Source organism: Corvus hawaiiensis, chromosome 26 (assembly GCF_020740725.1).
Source record: "Corvus hawaiiensis isolate bCorHaw1 chromosome 26, bCorHaw1.pri.cur, whole genome shotgun sequence".
In the NCBI taxonomy this organism is placed as follows: Eukaryota; Metazoa; Chordata; class Aves; order Passeriformes; family Corvidae; genus Corvus; species Corvus hawaiiensis.
The window spans coordinates 731700-752908 of record NC_063238.1 but is presented as its reverse complement, the minus strand read 5'-3'; the positions used below and the strand labels follow the sequence as shown (position 1 = coordinate 752908).

Sequence of the window (21209 nt, the reverse complement as noted above, 5' to 3'; positions counted from 1 at the left end):
ATGTCAAAAGATCAAATTGTCCCAGTTCGTAGATAGGTTTGTCATTACAGCTCTGATTAGAACTTAAAATTCTTGTTCTTGTCATTTTATTAAATTGGTTTATCTGTAGTCCTAGGTTGGTTTGGGGATGAATAGGTTTGTATCTACTGCCTTCTAAATTTGCTAATAGACAAATAAATTTTATCAGTCATTTATTTCCACTGAAGTCCTGGAAACCAGGCATTTGTAACTGAGGTCATAAGGTGGCACTTAGAAAAATTTGTGGACAGTCATGTACAGCAATCCTAATATGAACACTGCCCATGGGATGCTTTCAAAGAGGCTTTGAGGACAATCTGTTCTCAACAAATTGTTCTTCAATATTCCAAAGGGTAAGTTCCTTGTGTCATTGTCCAGTGAGTAAGAAGAAGTAGCTTCCCAGTTTTATGGCCTTCTCCAGCTCTGCTATCATTTTGATGTTTGACCATGTACATCTTCTTCAAATGTGAAAAACTATATTAATGCTACATTTCTTCCTTAAATACACACTATTTAAGTATTCCCATAGGGTGTTTCTCAGGTATGCGTTCTCAGTTTGACTGTTCGGACCTACAAACAAACTTTTGTTGCCTTTTCAAACTGTAATTAAGGAGTATCAAAATCGTGCAGCCCTTCACAACTACAACCTGGAGGTGTGGTGAAGGGACAAGGTGGTGTTCTGGAAAATATATCTCTGGATAGATAGCTTTATACAAGGTCTGGGTGAGCTCATAATCATCATGGTCGGTTTGCTGCAGGGGAGGCTGAGGTCATTCGTGGTAGGTCTGTGCTCACTATTTAAGAAGTGAAGGCATTGTTTCTTCCAATAACCTGTAAGTACAGATATGGTGTAGTTTTCTTATAGAAAAGGTGTCTGCTACTTTTCATACTCACATAAATTCACAGCACTTCTGGAAAATTAAAACTGCAGAAAAAAAAAGACCTAACATTAGAAAAAAACCCACCCAAATCCCCAAAAAATTACATACAAAGGGGATGAGCAAGATATTCTTGCTTTTGCATTTTTGATTTCTGTTAATAGCCTCATAGCCAGGTTGTGTATTTCCCTGGCTGGGTGGACATTAAGCAGTGGGATGAAGGGCACGGGTGGGTGGCCCCTGTCAGTGATGTGCTACAGAGACTGTGGTACTGTGATGTGAGTGTCCAGTGTTCCGAGTCCAGGACGTGGCACTGCTGAGTTTGAGGCTCTGCTGCTGCTCCCTCCCGTGGCCACTGCTCAGAGCAGCCTGGCTCCTGCTGCTGCCAGATCCAGCTGCCTGGGAACCTGGTGGAAGAAAAACGCTTCTGCCAAAACCTGGTGGCTCCAAGCTGTGCCAAACACTTGAGAAAACTTGGTCAGTCTCAGTAAATCTCTCTGCTCCAATTTTTACAGAGAAATACGGTGATAATGTTTTCCTTTTCAAAATAAAATAGTGTAGGTATTCTCCAGGTTCAGATTATATTTATTTTAAGCTTCAGTAAAATGTGAACTTTGAAATGTTAAAACCCAAAGAAAAACTGAGAGAGTGGTCCAAAAATTGGCATTTTTGTAGATACCAGAGCAAAACTTCATCTGGAAAGAAAAAATTATTTTTGCTTTGATGGAACTGATGAAATTTTTAATAGTACTTCTCCATAACATGGGGGAAAAATGTTTCCTGAGTCCATGAGCTTACTCAGTGCTGACTTGCATAATAGGATTATAACAACAGTAAAATAACCATCATCTTTTTAGCTATAGATTTTGCATTTGGAAAGCTTATTCCTGAGCTATAAATAACTGAGTATGAAAATACACAGCGAGCTTTTGGAAGCACTGAAAAGCCACATTTTTGGCCGGGTCAAATCAGTGTACCCGTGCAGGTTTGATGCCAGCTGAGCACACGGTCAAAATTCTGCCTAGTTGTATTGACTTAACTTTTTAAGACTTCATACAAATAAATTTTCAGAAATTAAAATGGACATCATTTTGACTTACAATCTTCATTTTTCTAAATGAAAGAAGCTGCAAGATACCATCTGTAAAAAAGGAGAACTGTAAGTGCTTTGGTGGAGGATCCAGACAAAGTGAGACTACATTAATGCATTATATTAATGTAGAAATAGTAATCATTTGCAGAAATAAATACTTTGTGACTGGTAGTACTGATAAATACTCACTGAAAGGCTTAGTACCTCAAACCTCATTTAAATTTTGTTATTGTTTGAAGCTGTTTAGAAAGAACATTCCTACTGCAAAAATTTGTGCTGTTTATACAGAAATTAAGTTACAGAATGAATTCAGTGGGTTTGTATATGCAGTATGCAAATATTTCCCTCTCAACTTTTAACTTCAGAGTGAAGTTAAATGTCACTCTTAAAACCGTCATCAACCTTCAGTCTTCTTTCAAATTAAAAGTTGATTATATAATGAGATTTAATTGTCTATTTACCCTATTTTGGGACTGATGTATGTGATTTTATGTAGGAGAGCCACTGATCTTAATGAGTGAAGTTTCAGTGCATTCTGAAACAGCCAACATTTTGGTCTATTAATCCAGGTTAGAGGAATTCATTATTTTAGCCCTGTACTTTGTACTCTTAGGAGGTTTGCTTCATTTTAATACTACATTTTCTTGAACATAAACTGTAGGTATGGAATAAGTCCAAGTGACTCTAAGAGGAGAATGGATTAAAAAAAAGAAATAGTGTTCGTTAATATTAAATTGTGCCTACTGATGAAGTCTTCAAGTTGTTGTAAAAGTAGAAAGAGACTAAAAATAGTGTTCTTTCATCCTTTAATGGATAGAGGTTTTTCTCTGTATGGTTGTGACGGATTTTGTCTTACGGCAAAGTTACAAAAGTTAAGGATTTGACAGAGATCAGAGATTTCATCAAAGTCCCTGTAGAGAGATCTGCAGCCTGAGACCAGGCGTTTTGAGTCATCAGGGAAGCTGTGGGAGCATGTACCTCCAGAATAAAAGCCATGGCATCAGATTACGTTAGCTTCTGTTGTTTGTAGATCAAGACCCTTAAGTGTCCTTCATTTAAGCACCAAAAGGGGTTTTAAATATTCTGATTTTCATCAGGAATGTCAGTTTTCAAATTCCACATGCTGTTGCAGTGCTATTCCCTTTCCTTGTCATTATTCCAGTCACATATAGTTACAATGACTTATCTTAAAATAACACTGATGTAAAAAAAAACCCCAGTGCATTTCACAGTCATCATGCATGTGAGTGGATTAGAGGAATAGAGATGGAGACAAGGTCAAAAAGGTAGATTTTTCTTCCTTTTGGAATCAATGAGGTTTTTAAATTTTACTTCATTAAAAATCTATTGCCTTCTTCCTAGTGTCTTGGAATAATCAGACTTTTATGTTGAGTTTGAACACTTTGAAAGTAATTTTACTGTCTCTGTGCAAATTCAAGCACAGAGAGGTGCTCTTTCAGGTGCAGCAAATTCCTTCCCTTTTACTTGTGAGTGCTGGATGTAGACCAGAGTCATATGCCAATCCATGAATCTATTACTTTAAGGAGGGCAGTGTCTGTGAATTCAGGGTATTTCCAGTCACTTTAAAGCCTCAAGATGGAGCATTCATCAGAAGATGGTGCCCATGCACCATATACTTTATATCTTACGAAAGAGGTCGGAAATTACACGTGGCACTTCTAAGTAGCTTTTTTCTGCTCTCTGCAATCTTGCTGTTTTCCTCCAAATCCCAGTAACTGGTGGAAAATATTTGCACATATGAAGGTCACAACAGAATTTAGCCTTTACTTTCAAGGAAATGGAGTGCTGAAGGTTAGTGTGAGCTGAAGATGAAGGGCTTTTGTTGTTTGCTTTTTTCTTACTTGACACTTATTAATGCTGGTTCTCTTTTAGAAAGCAGGTGATGAAGTGGACGTAATACTGTTGGGCAACAAGTGTGATAAGGAGTCAGAACGGGTAGTTCCAAAACAGAAAGGAGAAAAGGTATCTTTGGTACTTTCTTTGGGTCCTCCTGAGTTTCTTAGTGTGTGACTGTGAGCTGTTAAACTGAAAATGGTAAAAAGCTCCTGAATTCCAAAAGTTCTATTAGGACTTGCTCTAGAAGAGCAGTTGTAGAGTTCTGGAGTGTTGGAAATACATTAAGTAATTCCTAGCTGATCTCTTTAGAATACTGATTTTTCTTCTAAAGGTTAAAATGCACTTTAAAAGTTTTAGGTGCTACAGTAGAAATCTTATACAGAGTCTTCATTTTCAGAGTACTGTTGTAATGTGGAATATTAAAATGTAATACATTCTGCATAATTTTTCTGATACCACCCATCAGTGGTATTTTTGCTATAGTCTGACTATAAAGAACTATTCTGGCAGCCTGTGCAAAGTGATCTGCCTTGTCTGTGGATAGCTTTAAATAACACTGGACAGATACTGAACATCCAGCTCCCCATAACTGCATATCTGATGTGTAGGTGAGACTACAGCAGAGTTTATAGCTGCTGACCATGAGTAGGGGAAGAACTTGCTAAGTGGGGAGTGCTGTTCTAAAGGGAATGGCAAATGTCTCTCACTGAGAGCCAGTGAGGAAATTCAGAAGTCATGCTATGACAGAAGAAATGGTATAATAACTAAATATGCAGGAGAGCATGTCCTATATACCAATAACTTTTGCTACTGCAAACTGTATGCATCTGTTCTCTGAAACTTGGAATTAGCCCTCCTGCTATGCTTTCAGGCATGGTGAGTCAGGCAGGATGTCTCATGTTTAAAGAAAAACACAGCTTCTTGCCAATTATATAATCCCAGATTAGGGAACTTTAAAAAAATAACACCACCTTTTGGACAGCATTACACTCCTGAAAGTTCATAGTTCATAGGCAAGATGTTTTCAGTGTTAATGTACCATATCTATGTACAAGGAATTAGGTTGCTGAAAAACTCATGTTGTATTCTCACACAAAGAAAGCACTGTCAGAAACTTAGAGAGTCACTGGATGCATGTGCACAAGAGGGCAGTAGTAGGGTTTTGCATAGGGTGTTAACCATGACATTTTCTGACTTCTGGGTTCTTAACCATGCACCCAAAAGTCCTCTTAATGTAGCACTTTTTTTTCAGAAACAAATCATTACCTCCTCCCCAGTTAGTCTGCTTTCTAGACTTCCCCTGTGTTTTGAGGCAAGGCAACTCTTGTATTATCCTATTTCTTCTTTTAATGTGATTTACAAGTGCTGAAGGATCTGACTGAGTGTGCTGGAGGAAGATTCCATTAGCAGAGAGACAGTAATTGTCCTCTCATTCTAAAGAAGAAAGTATCCATATTAAGAGGGGAGAACAGTTTGATTCTGACTTTGACAAATAATAACTCATAGCTACATATTTTGTATTACCCTGATAGTATGAGCTTTAAGTATTATTCTCTTCAGTTTCTTGCACAGAGGAACCCTAGATTCCCTGGGAATCTCATCATCTGTATTGGCATTTCTGTAAAAATCTGTTGTAACTGAGTGGTTGTCGTATATAATTTCATTTCAATTTAATGCTGAGAAATTTTTTTGTTGTTTCTTTTTGTACAAAATAATGTAATAATTCATGTTGTACAAACTTATGTAATTTTGATCACTCCAAAATTGAGATATTTAATTTTAACACTATGAAAATTAATTTTCTTGCATTAATTGCTTTTTACTCACTTTGACTAAAGTTTTAACTCAACCTTCTTGGGCTCCTCTGTTCACTCCCCAATATCATTATCTTTTTCATTGAAAGATAAAAATGTTGAAGGTTATATGACTTGGTAGAATGTGGCTGGTTTTCTCCTATGAAATCTTTCTAACAGAAAAAGCCAAGTAAAATTTTCTTCCTTTTTTTTTTTGCTTTTGCTGTCCTCATAACTGAAGCTGATTTATAGTTTCAAAGCTGATTTTTCACATGTAATAAAACTCTGCACAGTTTAGGAATATTTCAGACATATCTCTCTGATTCAACACTAAGAAATCATACCAGCACTTTGCTAGGAAGTAGTATTAGCATTACTTATTTTATTGTTGTATGTAAGATACGATCTTACTTCACACAAATTCTCTGAACTGTTATCAAAGATATTATAAAATATCATTTCCCAGTAACATAATTCCCACAGGTTTGTAGATGGATTTAGGTATTTTATTCATGGATCTATTCAAGATGCTCCCAAAGGAAAATGAAATAGTTCTTTGAATATGCCTGTCTATTGTCTTTAGGAGAGGGAGTAGCCAAATACGTGTTCATACTTTTGAGTGCTGTGCCACTGGACTAGTGGGGGTTTTTCCATTGAGCTACATTTTTGGAGGAGTTGCTTGCCACAGAATTTAGCAGTATGCAGGGTAAAACGAAAAAATGCATACATTAATTTTCTTCAGTCAATATTGTGCACATATAGAGAAAATGAGGGTGCATTAATAGATGTAGTAGGCAATGTAGTAACATGATACAGAGAAGGCTCAAGTAGTCAAGTTTTCTTTGTTTGATTTGATTTGGTTTTTCTTTTCTTTGATCTTCACAAATAGAACTTGCTCCCAGGCCTCTGCAGGTACTGTCATGGTTTTGTAAGGAGCAGGTCAACCAGCAGCAGGAAAGCTTTGGATTAGAAATTGCTTAGGAAATTTGGATGTGCCCATAGACATGATGAAGTTCACCCAGTTGTGCTGAAAGAGCTGATCATTGTGATTTGAGCCGCTGTCAGTCAACTCTGAAAAATCATGGTGGTTGGGAGAGATCTCTTTTGACTAGAAAGATGCCAGCATGATTTGTATCTTTTTAAAAGGCAAGGAAGAAGGTTCAGGGAGCCAGTCAGCCTTGCCTCAGTCACATTGTTCGACATCTTCATTGGTGATCTGGCTGATGATAGAGGGAGATTTGCATGTGACATGAGATTAAGGGGTGTGACTGGCACACCACACGGGAGAACACCAATTCTGTGGGACCTTGATAAACTTGGGAACTGGGCCAGCAGAAACATCGTGAAGTTCATGAAGCGCAAAGATTTGCACCTGTGATGGAATAATCCAAGTCACGAGTCACTGCCCTGCTACGAAAGACTCATGAGTTAAAATTAACACCAGCTTGAATATAAGTCAGCAAAGGCTTAAAAGGTGCTGGGCTATGTTAGAAGGGTAATGGATGTAGATCTAGGGAGATTATTACCCCCTTACCTAGTGCTGGCAGGGCCACATGGAACATTGTATCCAGCTTTGGCTCTTCGCTGTGAAGAAGGGTGTTGAGAAACTGCAGCTGGTCCAGCAGACAGGTACAAAGGTGATTGGGGTCTAGTACCAGTATTCCATGAGGAGAGGGAGCTGGGTAAAGAGCAGGCTGAGGAGCAGTTACTGGTCTACAGCAACTGAAGTGGCACTAGAGGAATGACAGAAATAGACTCTTCTCAGTAGAGACAGACAATAAACCAAGGGGCAGCAGACACAAGTCCTGGCTTGGGAGGTTCATGTTGGAGTTGAGGAGAACTATTTGCTCTAGAAGGGTGATGTAGCCATGGAGGAGGGTCCCATAAAGACTACAGAATCTCCATCATTGGTGGATTTCAAGACTTTTGTAGACAAAGCCCCAGCTGACCTAGTCTTGTGTGGGCAGTAGCCTCATTTCAAGTGGGGTTATCTTTCAAAATTTTTGTGATTCCATGATTAAAGGGGTTGGTTTGTGTTCATCAGAGTTTGTGCATAGGTAACCTCTAGGAACCTGTTACATGATACAAGGAAGGAAAAGGGCTATTTCATAGTAGTTTCTGTGTTCTTTATAATCAGCAAACCAGTTTTCTCTACTTTATTAGCCCAGTATTTTTTTATTGCTTGTATTTTTCTTTAGGACCCATTATGCGTCATTGTTTTGTACTGGCAATAGTCAAATGATCTCGACTTTCTGTAACAAGTTGCTGCAGTACCAAAAACAGTTCACAGCAGTCCACTGAGTTTCAGAATCCCTTATGAAGTGGTCTCTGTCTAAAGAATCAGTTAGATCTCATCTTTATTTTCAGAATTACATTTGCTTGTAGCATTTTGGAAAGGAAACCATTTTGCTTACTTTTTTTTACCTTTAATCTTTATTACATTTTGACTAAAACTTTGAAGTCTGATTATTGTATCTGCATCTTCATGCCTGATTTTGGAATTTTTGTCAAATGTTGATTAGTTACTTCTAGACCTCGTTGAAAGCAAACAGAAGTTACCAACATTAGACTTTTTATCCTAATGGAGAGCCTTCCAAATAAATCATTAAGTGGTCAGTAATTATAGGATTTTCTATACATTATAAGCAGTGGGGTATTTTCTTTGCCTGGGATTATCTTCTCCAGATGTATTCTAAGAAGAGATCCATTGCAATGGGAATAATTGCAATGAGAATAGACTCTCCCAGTATGGGTTTTTTGGCATATTTGTTCCCACCTTGGCCCCTCCCATGTGAGACGATGCAATTGGTTTTTTTTCTTCTTCTCCATGTATTTAACTGTATAAAGTAGAAAAATTTAGGACCTTAAAAAAACATTAGTTTCGTTGTGTTAGGGTTCTGTTCTTCATGCCAACATAATTCAAAGCTATTTCTAATTGAAATACACTGGAAATGAGACAACAGGAGTAAATTAAATAAACCCAACCATTGTAAAGTCTATGCTGCCCTTGTAAGTATTTTCTTCTTTGCCTTTTACCATAATATATTTTTGCATGCATATGTTTTCTTTGCTTGCCTGTTACCTCTGTGTTTCTCTCTGTCTAGCATAAAGGAGCATATTTTTTTTCTATTTCATCATTCCAATTTTTTTCAACAGTTTTTGTCATATTTTTATCTGCAGGCACTCCATTAGTGTTTTTTGTGTTTATTCCTCTTATTTTAGTGTTTATTCCTCTAAATAATTGCTTAGGAGACAGTTCATTTTCCAAATAAATCACAACACTGAGAACAGACCCACTGGAGTTTATTCTTGTTATTTACAAGTAAAGAAAGGTTTAAAAAGCTGTTTTGAAAATGCAAAAATTTAGGAAGAATGGTTTAAGAGTTACCTGAAATTTGTAGACTGAGGATGAATATAGAGTACTTTACTGAGCAGTCATGTATTTAATTAGTGTTTTTAATAGTGTGTTAGAAGCAGTCAGAACACCTCCATATCTCTTGCTACTAGCATAAGGAACTGATTTTTTTCCTAAAGAATGTTCATCCCATTTCCTACATTTGTTTTTCAGCTTGCTTGGGAATATGGAATGCCATTTTTTGAGACCAGTGCTAAAGAAAATGTAAATATTGAGCACGCATTCTCAGTCTTGACTAAGGAAATCCTGGAAAAGGTAGGCTTCTTTTCTAAGTAGAAAGAAAATGGGAAATTTTTCTTGACAGATTGGGTAAACAAGGTTGTAACTACAGAATAGTTTTAGCAAAGCACAGCCAGTGCTGGTTTTGCATTACAGAGTTAATGTTTTGGGGGGATCCTGTAGCTGCAGGCATACAGAGGAGAAACGTGGGAGAGAAGAATCGTGGGAGAAGAGAAAAACAGAAGAGGCAAGCAAGTACAATACAGTTCAGAGAGAAAGTGAAAATTCAGGAAGGCTGCATTTGTGGCTTTATTTCCCATGCTTTTCTTTAAGAGCGTGGTTAACAGCTCCAGAGTAGTTCCACTTCTGTGCCAAGGAGATTCCTTTTTCCTCTAGGTTTCTGTAGAGCGTGCACGCAGTGAAGATGCTGTATGATGGTAGAATCAGTGGAGCTTTTATGTTCAGCAATAAAATGTTTTATCCAAGGTTCATAGCTGTTTGTTTGGCTGATTTACACTAGTGCTTTTGAAGTTATCAGGGCCTAGATTTGAGTTAATTAGTGGTAGAATCAATATTGTAGCTGTCAGAGTCAGCATCTCCAACTTGAGTGTGTTGGCTTAAAGGTCCTTACTCCTCAGAGTTGCAATTCTTTTGTAGGACTGAATTATTGTTCATTAGCTCTGAAAATGTTTTGCATTGCAACTTATTTTTAGACAGTAGAATATTATTTTAGACATTAATAGATGTTCTTCATGCAGTGCATTATCACTGCCATTCATCACCAGTATTAGGTATACAAAACTAACCTTCCACTCCAAATACTCTTGAAGTCATAATAAAGATGAATGAGCAAAATTACTGACAAAGTCACAAATAACAGTGTTTTGATTAAGTAGCCATAGGGGTTGGTCAGAATAATAGTTCAGGGTTGGACTGCTTCTAAATCGGGGTCCTGTCATACTACATAGTAACACAAGCTGTAGCTGGTTATTTTGGGGAAGCAAAAAAAAGGCAGAAAAATCTTTTGGTTACTTTAACATGAAAATGAAGCACAGCAACTGAACAGTCAAATACTGTTTAGAACAGGAGAATAATGGCAAGCCCTTGAGTTACTGAGCTTGTTGGAAAAAAGTCTCAAGTAAGATAACTGATTTTGTTGTAAATGAAAAAGACATTGTCTACTGTAAATAGAGAATATATTGTTAGTATGAAACATGAAAACTACAAAACAATATCTGTGATCGTAACTGCTGCAAAGACAAATGTGAGAAGTGAGCATTTCTGCAGAGTGTATTTGGATGATATCTAAGAGAATTCTCTGCACATGCAGAAATGATGTTTGGGTATTTTTCACATTAAGATTGCCTACACTTATTTTACTGTAAGTGAAACTTCAGTATTCCTACTCACCTTTATGAAAATTCATGGGTTTTGTAGTGTGGACATGGCAAAAAAATTCAGACCACGTTCAACATGTTGTACTGCTGATTGGTTTTAATTAGAACTGCTTTGAACAGTTGTATGCTCTGCATGTATGTGTGTTTGGAAAACGTGCCCATGAGGATTTGTCATATTTGTCTGTAGTAACGTTTCACCTTAGCTAAAAATATTTGGAATCCTGATGAGGCATCATGTACCATTACTTTGGTGTATAATTTGCCATTTTTAGTAAAATGCATTGTTGATTTAAACAAGAACCCCTTTAGCCCAGTTGGTTATACCACTGGCCTGATAACAAAGAGTTTGCGGTGGAAAAAAAAAAATCTACCTTACAGTTTCATCATGGTTTTCAGGTTCGACAAAATAATTTGCCTGTTCACAAAACTGTGAAATCTGAATGTAGTACTTGAATTTTAACTTCCTCTAACTGATGAAATTTTGGAGAAGGGAAAATGCAGTAGCAAGTGTGACTAGTAGCTGTGAAAAATGACATGATAGATGCCAGTCTGAGATCATTTCAGTCGTACATCCATTTGGTAGTGGTGAAATATGTATTTGCTGATTGTAAAAAGGAGATACAGCTTTGCTCAGTGTTTTGGCCTAAGGCACCTATGTCTGGGGATATCGGGCCTCCCTTCCCTCTGCAATAGGACCACCTGTCCCAGACTGATGAGATGCTTCAGTGGAAGCATGTCAGTGCTTTCCCAGTCCCACAGAAGAAAGGAACTCCCTAGAACAGTCTATTATGGCCATGCTTTTGGGAAGTGCGTGAAGCTTACTCAGAGGTAAGATAAATAGGCAGGGCAGGCTGGCAGGCAGTAGACCATTCTCAGATGCATTGCAGTAGACTGTATTAATCCAAGGAAGTCTAGGACTTTTTATATACACTCTTGCTTGCCGTCTACTGTGGACATTTCCTTAGTAACTTAATCTACCCAAAACACTCCTATAGATGGGGAAGATTGGTGTCCAGAGTTATAGAGCTCATAAAGAAGTACTAAGCTTCTTGATTCTTTTGAAATTTAGAACAGGTTGTGGTTCAGTGGAGGATTGTGGAAAAAAAAAATTAAAAAGTTTCGGACATTTAAACAACACAAAAAAAAGGGCAGGTGTTTGAGTGTATTGTCACTATTTTGTGCTCATCATCCCATCTCTTCTTTTGAAGTTTTTCTTGTAGTGGGCTTAAGGGAGAGAGAAGACTTCTGTGTCCCAGTGATCTGGATAGCTAAAGTGCTGCTTGACCTTTCAGATACTTTCCATCCCAGCCATTCTATGCTGGGTCTCGGTTCTGCAGCTCTAATTTACATGGGCAGTCTCATTAAAACCATCAGATGTTTTTTTGACAGCTTACATTGGTGACAGCTAAGGAGTCATGCCATATTTCTGAGAACTCCCAATTTCCAAACCAATCAGTTAATAATAACTGAATGCAGTACTTGAGTTTTAACTTCCTCTGACTGACAAATTTTTGGGGAAAGGCAATAGTAACTGATCTGATTGTATTTGAAAGGCTGCTGTGGAAATAAATGTTAATGACACAGATTATTCCAGGAGTTTGCTTAGACATGTTGATAAATAACAGTATTTTATTTATTCACAATTCTTATGAATCTCAGATATGCCTAAACCTGTTCATTAATAGATGACAGCTGTTCTTTGACAATGCTTCTGGTTTCCAGTGAACTATTTGTACTTGTGAGTCAGTCTTCTAAAAACAATCAAAACCAAAAAAATACCACCCAGAATACAGTTAGCATTTGCTCTTCTATGTTCTTTGGTTTCATGCCTGACAAGCAGTAGTGTTCTCAAGCAGGTTTTTAAAAAAATATTACAAGCATTTTTATATGTCCTTGTGTGTGTGATTGTTGGTATTTTTCTAAACTAGAATCAGGAAAGAAACTCCATTTAAAAAAAAGGGGGAAAAAAAGATAATGAAGTTATCACCTTTTTCTGAAAACTGCAATAAAACTAACCAAAACTTACGTTCTTCCTACCTCCCAAGAGTGATTGACTACTAAGATTATTTTAATCATATTAAATAAACATATATCTGCTGAGTAGAGAACAGTGAAAATCCATTTAAGACCTTGCCCTGTGCTGTTGAGAGTAACATTTAATGTTTAACAGCTGGATGTCATTCGAGACGAACATTCAGAAGTAGCAGGCCTCAATTTTGCCCTTCCTTCATTTCTTTACATTTCTTTCCTGTGGCAACAAGATTTTTGAGATTATACTGTGTTTCCTATTCCTTTGCTCTTAAAGTACCTTTGGAACTTGTTAGCTGATTTTAAACAATTTTGACAGATCAGACTAAAATATATTTAAGTTCCTGAGTAGTTCCTTGAAAATAAGGTGAGAGGCAGAGTACTCTGCAGAAGGAAAGTCTCCAGGATTAGTTCATAGAATATTAAATAGAGACCACTACATAGAGAGACTGAAAAATGCTTCAACCAGCCACTCCAGCTGGAGTTTGCATCACAGATATCAAATTTAATTCACTTCAAGACCCAAATCCATAGGAAGTCGGATTTCATTATTGCTGAGGTTCATGGAATTGTTAGTTTGTCTAAAAGATCCCTGTGTCTCCAGCAGTGCATACTCAGTGTTTCTTTATTATCCTCAGTCATGCATGGAGCCCCAGGCTTTATTTGCCCTTTATTTATCTTGTACTGACCACAGAATATTAATTCCTTCAAGAGGTTTTTCATAATGCTTGTACTGCTGTACTTTAGATCCATTTTAGATTTTATCTCCTCAACGTTCTTAGGAACATCAAGTAGCATATTCAACATTGCACATGTGGGAGCCGAGGTACAGAGATTAAAGCAAAGAGGATAAATGCTACCAACTCACTCAGTGCTGGTGCAGTGTAAGGCATAATTTAACTACACTATCTTATTTAATTTTTTTAAAAAGTCTGTTCTGGACATTGAATGAGCCAGATATTCTTCTGGAAACAGTAGCATATAATTAGGTCATGTAAATCAAAACTTAATCACAATGTCTGTGTATAGGGGATGAGATTCATCTTAGCATGCAACCTTAGCCAGCTGAAATTTGCGTGACTAGTCTGGTTGTCTGGAATCATCTCTACTCAATGGAAAGAGATGAGTCTCTAGGATAAAATTGTGTTTTGGAGGAGCCTTTCTCCCTCCACTGATTTTACAGGCCTCCATATCTTAGCCTATATGGTTTCATATGATTCAAATTAAGTAAATTAAGCTCCAGGAGACCAAAAGAAAGTTAGAGACTTGGCTTACTTCTGGCATTTGCCGCTTCTGCAGGATATTGACTTTGAAGATATATTGCTCTCTTAAATAGAGTTTTTATGATGCAACTATAGTAAACCTCACCTAGATGATCTGTAGGGTTGAGGAACCTCACGGGAGATCCACAGCTGTCTTCTCAAGTTTGTCAAATAACTAATTGCAGTACAGCATTGCTACAGTCTACGTGGTAGTAACAGGAGAGGGAGATAGAGCCCCACGCTTTGCCAGTGGGTTAGCTGTTTTAGGCTTGGTGGAATAGCAGGCTTTGGGAACAAGACCTTCATCAACATTTCTTGAGGAATGTAGTCAGCAGCAGCTAGATCCTGCTGTGCCAGACCTCATATCCTCCTCTCCTGCTCTTGTCCCTGTTCCCACAATGATTGCCTTCCCTGCTAATATATCCCTAGCCCTTGCTTAACACTGCTTGTGCCATGTCCAGCCCATTGTTACTGCAAGACTACTGTCTTGCATTTTGAACAGATAATTAGAATTACAGAATATAGGGAAAATGCATAGAAAGTGTTTGGACTATTAATAACTGAGCTCTCTCTAATGGCAGTTCAGGCACAGAAGTCACATGGACTTGGTTGCATGAAGTTCTCTGCCAATCTTTGTCGACCATCACTGTTAAATATAAACAAAATGATTGCAGTAATTAAGTAGGATCATTTTGTAATTAGAATAAAAATCCTTAAAATTGATATAAGATATAAATAATAGTAACCTCAGTTACAGTCTCTTCTGTTTGTTTCTCCAAAGCCCCTAATTTTTCAGCAAACACTCCAGGTCTGAATTTGACTTGGGACATGATAGGGATAAAGCAAAATCCTTTCATTCTTTCAAACCCACAGTGAGCCCCACCTTCAAAATAACTAAACCAGTATCAAAATACTAAAAACTGGTGCTAGAGAAGGTGGACCCACCATTGATGTGGGTAGATTTTCAGCAAGGAATGGGCAGCTGAGCTTAATGAAGATTTATATATTTACTCCATTAAAAACCTTTAAAAGAGGTTGTGGGAGTTTTTCTTCATTACATTTTCCTTCATATACCACCCTAGCTTTCTTGCCTTGATTGAAAAAAAAAGGAAATTTGGTAACTCAGCCATCTCATCACAATTACTGTGTCTAGGTATCTATTGCATGCCAGTCATACAAACTCTGCTTAGAAGTGGGAAGGAGAGACAGCCAGGGGGGCAGTTTTAAGTAGGAAATTTAAAACTGGCTCGAAGAGATGCCTGCCAGTTAGGTGAGATGTCTGCTCTGCTATTTAACAGGAAAAACTAGTATTTGATAGCAGGAAGTTTCAACATCTTACTGAGATCACTGCAGGGTACAGTGGCATGTGTGTCTGTGGCGGTATTTTCAAAACCCCCCTTTGCCCGAGATACCCAAGTGGAAACTCCAGCTTCTTGGTACCATTTTGGTTCTTCTCACCTTTTCACAGTTTTTTGCTGTTTGTTGGCTGACTTGTGGGGCAGTGAGTTACAGCAAGCTGAGCTGAAATGTGAGCTGGAAGTGTTAGTGTTTGTGGAGCCCTGGAGGAGGAATGCTGCCCGCCTTGTTCTCACAGGTGGGAGAGATTTGCATACCTCCCTGCTGTAATTTCGGGAGAGGGGGTGCCCCGCCTCTCCCAAGGCTTGGCTGAGGCTGAGCACTACATGGGATTGCCCAAATCTGATCATTGCTTCAATGCTTTATGCAGGACTTGTCATATGTCTTTAGATTATGAATGTGCAGTTTTTAAATGCGTCTGCAGCACATTTGCTTAAGTGGATCCCAGACCCTTATTTGCTTCACAAAGACCCTGTATGGAACAGTCTTACAAACTGAAGTGATTAAGAGTCCTCAGCTTTTAAATGGATTTTAAAATGGCTGTTCTTTATTTGTGGAGTGGTAGTTCTTGTCTTTCTGTCCTGGCTAATTTGTTGATGAACTATCAAATAATGGTTTTAGAGATTAATAAGAACTTTTGCATTATCAAGTATGTTTCACCATTCTTAATTGCTTAACAGTACTGAGGATCCTTGCTAAGGATACATGAGCAGCTTACTCACCACCCAAAAGTACTATTAAGTAGTAAAATGCTAAGGATGCAAGTAAGTATCCTAAGTGTTTCAGGAAATATGTTTCTCCCCTTTGACTGAAAGCATAAAGTTTGATCTTGAAGTATAATCTGCAACATCTTTGAATTACCTGTTTTCTCTAAGTAAGTGAAAGTTGAATTCTGAAACTGTTCAAACAGGGATTTTTCTAGAATTTTTTTACTACTTAAACTGATTGTTTTCTTCTCAAGAAAAAGCAGGGGTGAAACAAAACATACTTAGTTGATGTTCACAACAATCAATGTTCAGTGTTGTTATTTCTTGGTCTCAATTGAGTGAATTTAAATTTCTTACTGTACCATTATCTTCCAAAGCTTTTATCTTCCCTTCAGAATCTTATCTCGAAACCAGAGTGGTATCTTGTTCCTTGAGATGACAAGGTTAGGTTTGTGTACTTTTGATTGTACCTTGCTCCCTTTTTTAAAAAGGTCTTCATACTTTAAATTTACTGTCTATGCTTGCAGACTACCAAATACTGTCTTTGCCCATCAGAAATCATAATAGCTAATGCCTGTACCTCCCACAATTGCGTGAAAAGTTAAAACTTTTTTTAGTTAAAACTAAAATTTAAAACATGCAGCTATAAAGCTGCATGTTGGTATTCATGGGTAATTCTCAAGAGTAATAAAAATGTTACGTCTCTTGGTCCTTACCACTCAAAAATAAATTTAAAAAAAACCAGTAAAAGTGCACATGCTGTATTTCTTCCTTATGTGGAGAATTCATTATGTAGATAATTCATTATGACAAGAAATTCCTAGAATCAGTAAGTCACAGTCTGCAGGCACTCTACAATTAGACAGTATTTGCTAATAATTTTACTGATGACAGCTTCAGCATCCATCTTGGGGTTTAGACACTACAATACATTTCCTGCCCTCTGCTCCTTTCTCTATCCATCACTTTTGATGCCTTCCCAGATGTTTCATTTTCTCCCCCCAGCACCATGCACTGTGGAAGCCTCCCTGGGTCCCTGCAGCCCCAGGGAGGAATGAGCTCAGCCGCTCTCTTTGTGGGGATGTCTCTGGCACAGGGCAGCAAGCGCTCTGGAAGAGCTGGAACTGTGGCTACAGAAGGAAAAAGGAAAAAAAATTCATGCATCTTCTCCAGCATTTTAGGTAGTGATGAATATTCTCAGCCAAAGAGGCATAAAGCTTATTTGTAGCATGTGGGAAACTTGATATTTTGCCTTCGTTCTGATGCAGCCGACTAATTTTAGGTGAATCTTTCTGGATGTAGTCAATGTTCAACTATCCTGTGACTTTGTAGGTGTAAGTTTTCAATTTGAATCATGATTAGCATTGTACTACATTATGCCATTTTTCCTTTCTTCCTTTCTTTTTTCCTGTGCTTTGGATTTCATTCGTTCCAGCTTAGCAGTTGTCTCTGGAAGCTTCTCTTTATTGTCAGAAATGGTTGTTTATGGCTGTTGGTTTTGGGTTGAGAGAGGAATGTGGTGAATCCAGTGGTTTCACTTACTTCTCTGCACTTAGTTGGTAAACCTGCCAAGACACAGGCAGGAGGGTGGCAGGTAGAGAAGCTGGGGCTTTTATTTTCCTGGGCATGTGACAATACTCTCTGTGTCTTTGTGCCCTAGTTCAGGGTTCAGTGTTCATAGTTTCAGAGTACAAGATTGCGACATGTACTGCATTGCACAACTGGGTTCGATTGTTTCTCTGGTCAACACTAATTATCTAGTTGAGTTCATTGCTGAAAGGAAGAGTCCTGGTTTTGATGATTTTCATTTTTGTTATAATCTGATTTTGCAATCAGTACATAAATGTTTTACAAGGGTGGAATGCTATTTTGATAGTTCATCATGATAAAGACTGAACTGTTTCCATTTGGGGGTATTCCTGGTTATTAAATAGAGGCAAGGCAAGAAAAGAGAATTTTAGTGAATTTCACAAAACAAGTTAATGTCCTTTGTAACAGTTAATAGCCCATGCCTTTTTTTTTTAGTGGGTACTGATACTGTGTATTTCCTGTTCCTTTCAACTGGACTTTTTCAACCCATGCTCAATACTGCAAAGATAAGCGTACTTAACTGAAAATTAGCTAAAATTGGTGTAGTCAACAGAAGAACCTGTACTTCTAGAACAGTTCATGTGAGTAAAGATTTACAGGACTGGCACATATGGCTTGTAGTGACTCCTCAAAAGACGCTTTCTGTCACCTTCAGATTTAGGAGAGATATATGAGGCAGCTAAAGAATGTAACGATGCCAAACTGGGACTTGCATGGGCGATGGTTTCCATCTAATTTATTAGAAAACTTCAATCATTTAATTAAATATTCAAGGAAAAATATATCCAGTGACTTCACTAAATATTTTACATTAAAGTATGTGAAAAAGCAAACTTTTCAACTGTTGTGTTCTAGTTATCTTAATGAAGTGTTTGCTTTTGTTTTACAGAAATCCTGTGTATTACATGACTTAGACGTTGTGTCTCTAAATGAAACTAAGAAGAGAACCTGCTGTGCATTCTGATAGACTGTTTCTTACTCCATTTTCTCTTCAGGAAATACCAAGTGTTGCAAAGGAACAGACAAGATTTTAAAAGTGAGCCTGTAATCCAAAAACACAGTGTTTAGGCATCCTTGGCATTATACAGACTTTGTTGCCAAATTCTTTTATATGTTTATATTATATTTTCATATTTTTAATGTGAAGATAAAACAGTTATCTGATTTTGGAATTATTAGATGCATCACAGGGTGAAAGTGTTTGAATGCAAATGTTTGCAGGAAGGAAGTCTTAAGTGTACTAATTTTCTGTTATTAAAAAAAACACCCTTCACTTTTTTTGTGTGTGTTATTTATACCAGATTTATAATACAGTGAACATTGACATCATCACACAAGCAACCTTCTGATATATGAAATTATATAACACCACTTTTAAGTACCTGATATTTACTGCAATCCCATAAGACAAGTCTTGGAGAGTTTTTGGCTTTGTTTCTTTTATACCCATTTCAGAAACATACATGCTACTTCAGTACCCTTGAATAGGGACTCTGCAAAGGTGATGTCTGAGAGAAAGGGATAAACCATATAAAGATTGGTGTCATGGAATGGTCAGGGTTGGAAGAGAGCTTGAAGATCATCTAGTTCCAACCTCCCTAACATGGGCAGGGACATCTTCTCCTAGAGTATATTGGTGGACCTTCCTAAGAACTCAGAAAACATGGAACAACAGAATGCATCTGGTAGTAATAGTAATGTTTCTGATATAAAATTTTTTAATTCCTTAAAATAATTTACACAGGTGTTAGCAGCATACCTGCATTTTCAAACGTTCTTTAAGTCACAAATGATCACAATAAAAGGTTTTGTTTGATATTGTGATACATTTATGTTATTTTCTTAAAGTATAAATAGAGGAGATATCTGATTCTGCTCTTTTAGACCTGTTTTATACTGACTTGTAATACCTTTAAAATCTGTGGGGCATATCTTATTTAATTTTAAACAAGGGCAGAATCAGGATGCTGGTTGCTTTTTTTTTTTATTTCAAAGCAAAGCAAGCACAGCTCAAACCTGCAGGACAAGCAAAAAGCAAACCTGAGTTGGGAAACCTGAAGAATTGTGGTGACTGTACTGTCTTTTTTTTTTTTTTTCCCCTTGCATAGGAGATGTGGTCATTTTATCACCATTTATGAATGAATAATGCTGTTGTGCAGTTTGAGCCATCCCAGCACATCCAAAATAACTAACCCCCACTGGCTTACTGTTCTGGAATGCCACTAATCTTCTGAAATATGCTTGGTTCTTTTTTGAGGGCTGTTTGCAGATTGTCGTGATATAAAATTATTATTAGATTTGGTATTGAGAAAGGGAGCTCAACTGGAAAATACTCTCTGAAGCACATGAGCATAGTGCCAGGTTCATGTGCCCCTAGCCCGGGTTATGTGCCTGCAGAAAGGGTGCAAAAGGATGGGATGGGCTGTGTCCTGACTACTCATCATGGCCAGTCACTAAAGCTAGTGCTTATCACCAAATCTGAAAGCAAGGAACAAAGGATAATCCCTGCTTTCGTTAAAACCATAGCAGAGGAAGGAAATAGTGCTGGAAGGGATTTTGAGAGTCTGTCTGGGTTCTCATCATATCGCAATCTCTGATCAGCTGCCCCTGAAGTAATGCAACAAGATGGTCAGGGACCTGCAGTGGTAGAGATTTCAGAGTGTCTGTGAGTGCCAACAGTCCTTACTTAACTGGTCTGGTAAACAGGAAATTTCCCAATACCTAACCTAACTGGTACACATGAAAAGTAGGTTCTCCCTTTCCTCTTGACGTAGGTGAACACCTCTTTTTCTCTTTTCTCTTCTCTTCTCTTCTCTTCTCTTCTCTTCTCTTCTCTTCTCTTCTCTTCTCTTCTCTTCTCTTCTCTTCTCTTCTCTCTTTCTCTTTCTCTTTCTCTTTCTCTCTTTCTCTCTCTCTCTTTCTCTTTCTCTTCTCTCCAGTGAACTCTTGAGCTTCCTACCTGCCATTGTAGTTTGGGTTTTCAGAATCTTTTGCTCTTTTGGTCTCCCTCCTCTTGAGGTTCTTTAGTTAGTTCTCAACTGTCCTGGACTGTAGACCTGGAAACTGAGCAGACTATTCCAGTTTAAATAAAAACAGCTGGATAGATTAAAATTATTTTTTCATTGTCTTATTTGTGATACTCCTACTTATGCATTCCAGCATCAGCATAATGCAAAGTAGCCTAGCACTGCTTGTGATCCATAGAACAGCTTTTTTTATCCTGCTACATACTTGTGCAATTGATTATTCCTTTGGATGTGTAAAAACCTTCTGTTTCTCCTTGTTCAGTGGCATTTCAGGTGCTCCAGTCTGCCAAGATCCCTCTGAATTGTAATGTTGTGGTCCAGCATAGTTGAAGCCTCTTCCTATAGATACAGTCCCCAAGTGCAAGTGTATTTTGTTCAGTCATCAATGGTCTTGATGAAAGTCCTGGGTAGTTCTGGATCCAGGATGGACTTAAGTGAAATCCTGTTCAATGTATCCTTTCATCTTTGGAGTACTAATTATTTCCAAGTAATTTTGTATTTATGTTGCCTAGACTGTTCTTTTGGGGTTTTTTTGTTAAGAGCACATTATAAGAAACTGTTACGATCCTC

General features: G+C 37.7%; 1 protein-coding gene across 2 annotated transcripts in view; it reads left to right on the top strand.

Moving 5' to 3' along the window:
• LOC125317301 (ras-related protein Rab-10-like) overlaps window positions 1-18886 on the top strand; it is a 32788-nt gene extending 13902 nt beyond the window's left edge. The window contains exons 4-6 of one of the 2 annotated variants that reach the window (XM_048287059.1): window positions 3883-3972; window positions 9208-9309; window positions 18503-18886. In XM_048287059.1, the coding sequence (XP_048143016.1) occupies window positions 3883-3972; window positions 9208-9309; window positions 18503-18577 (267 nt within the window). In that variant the 3' untranslated portion in view covers window positions 18578-18886. The remainder of the gene's footprint in view (window positions 1-3882; window positions 3973-9207; window positions 9310-18502) is intronic. The other variant, XM_048287060.1, reaches the window with a different exon arrangement.
• Window positions 18887-21209: the final 2323 nt, after the last annotated feature.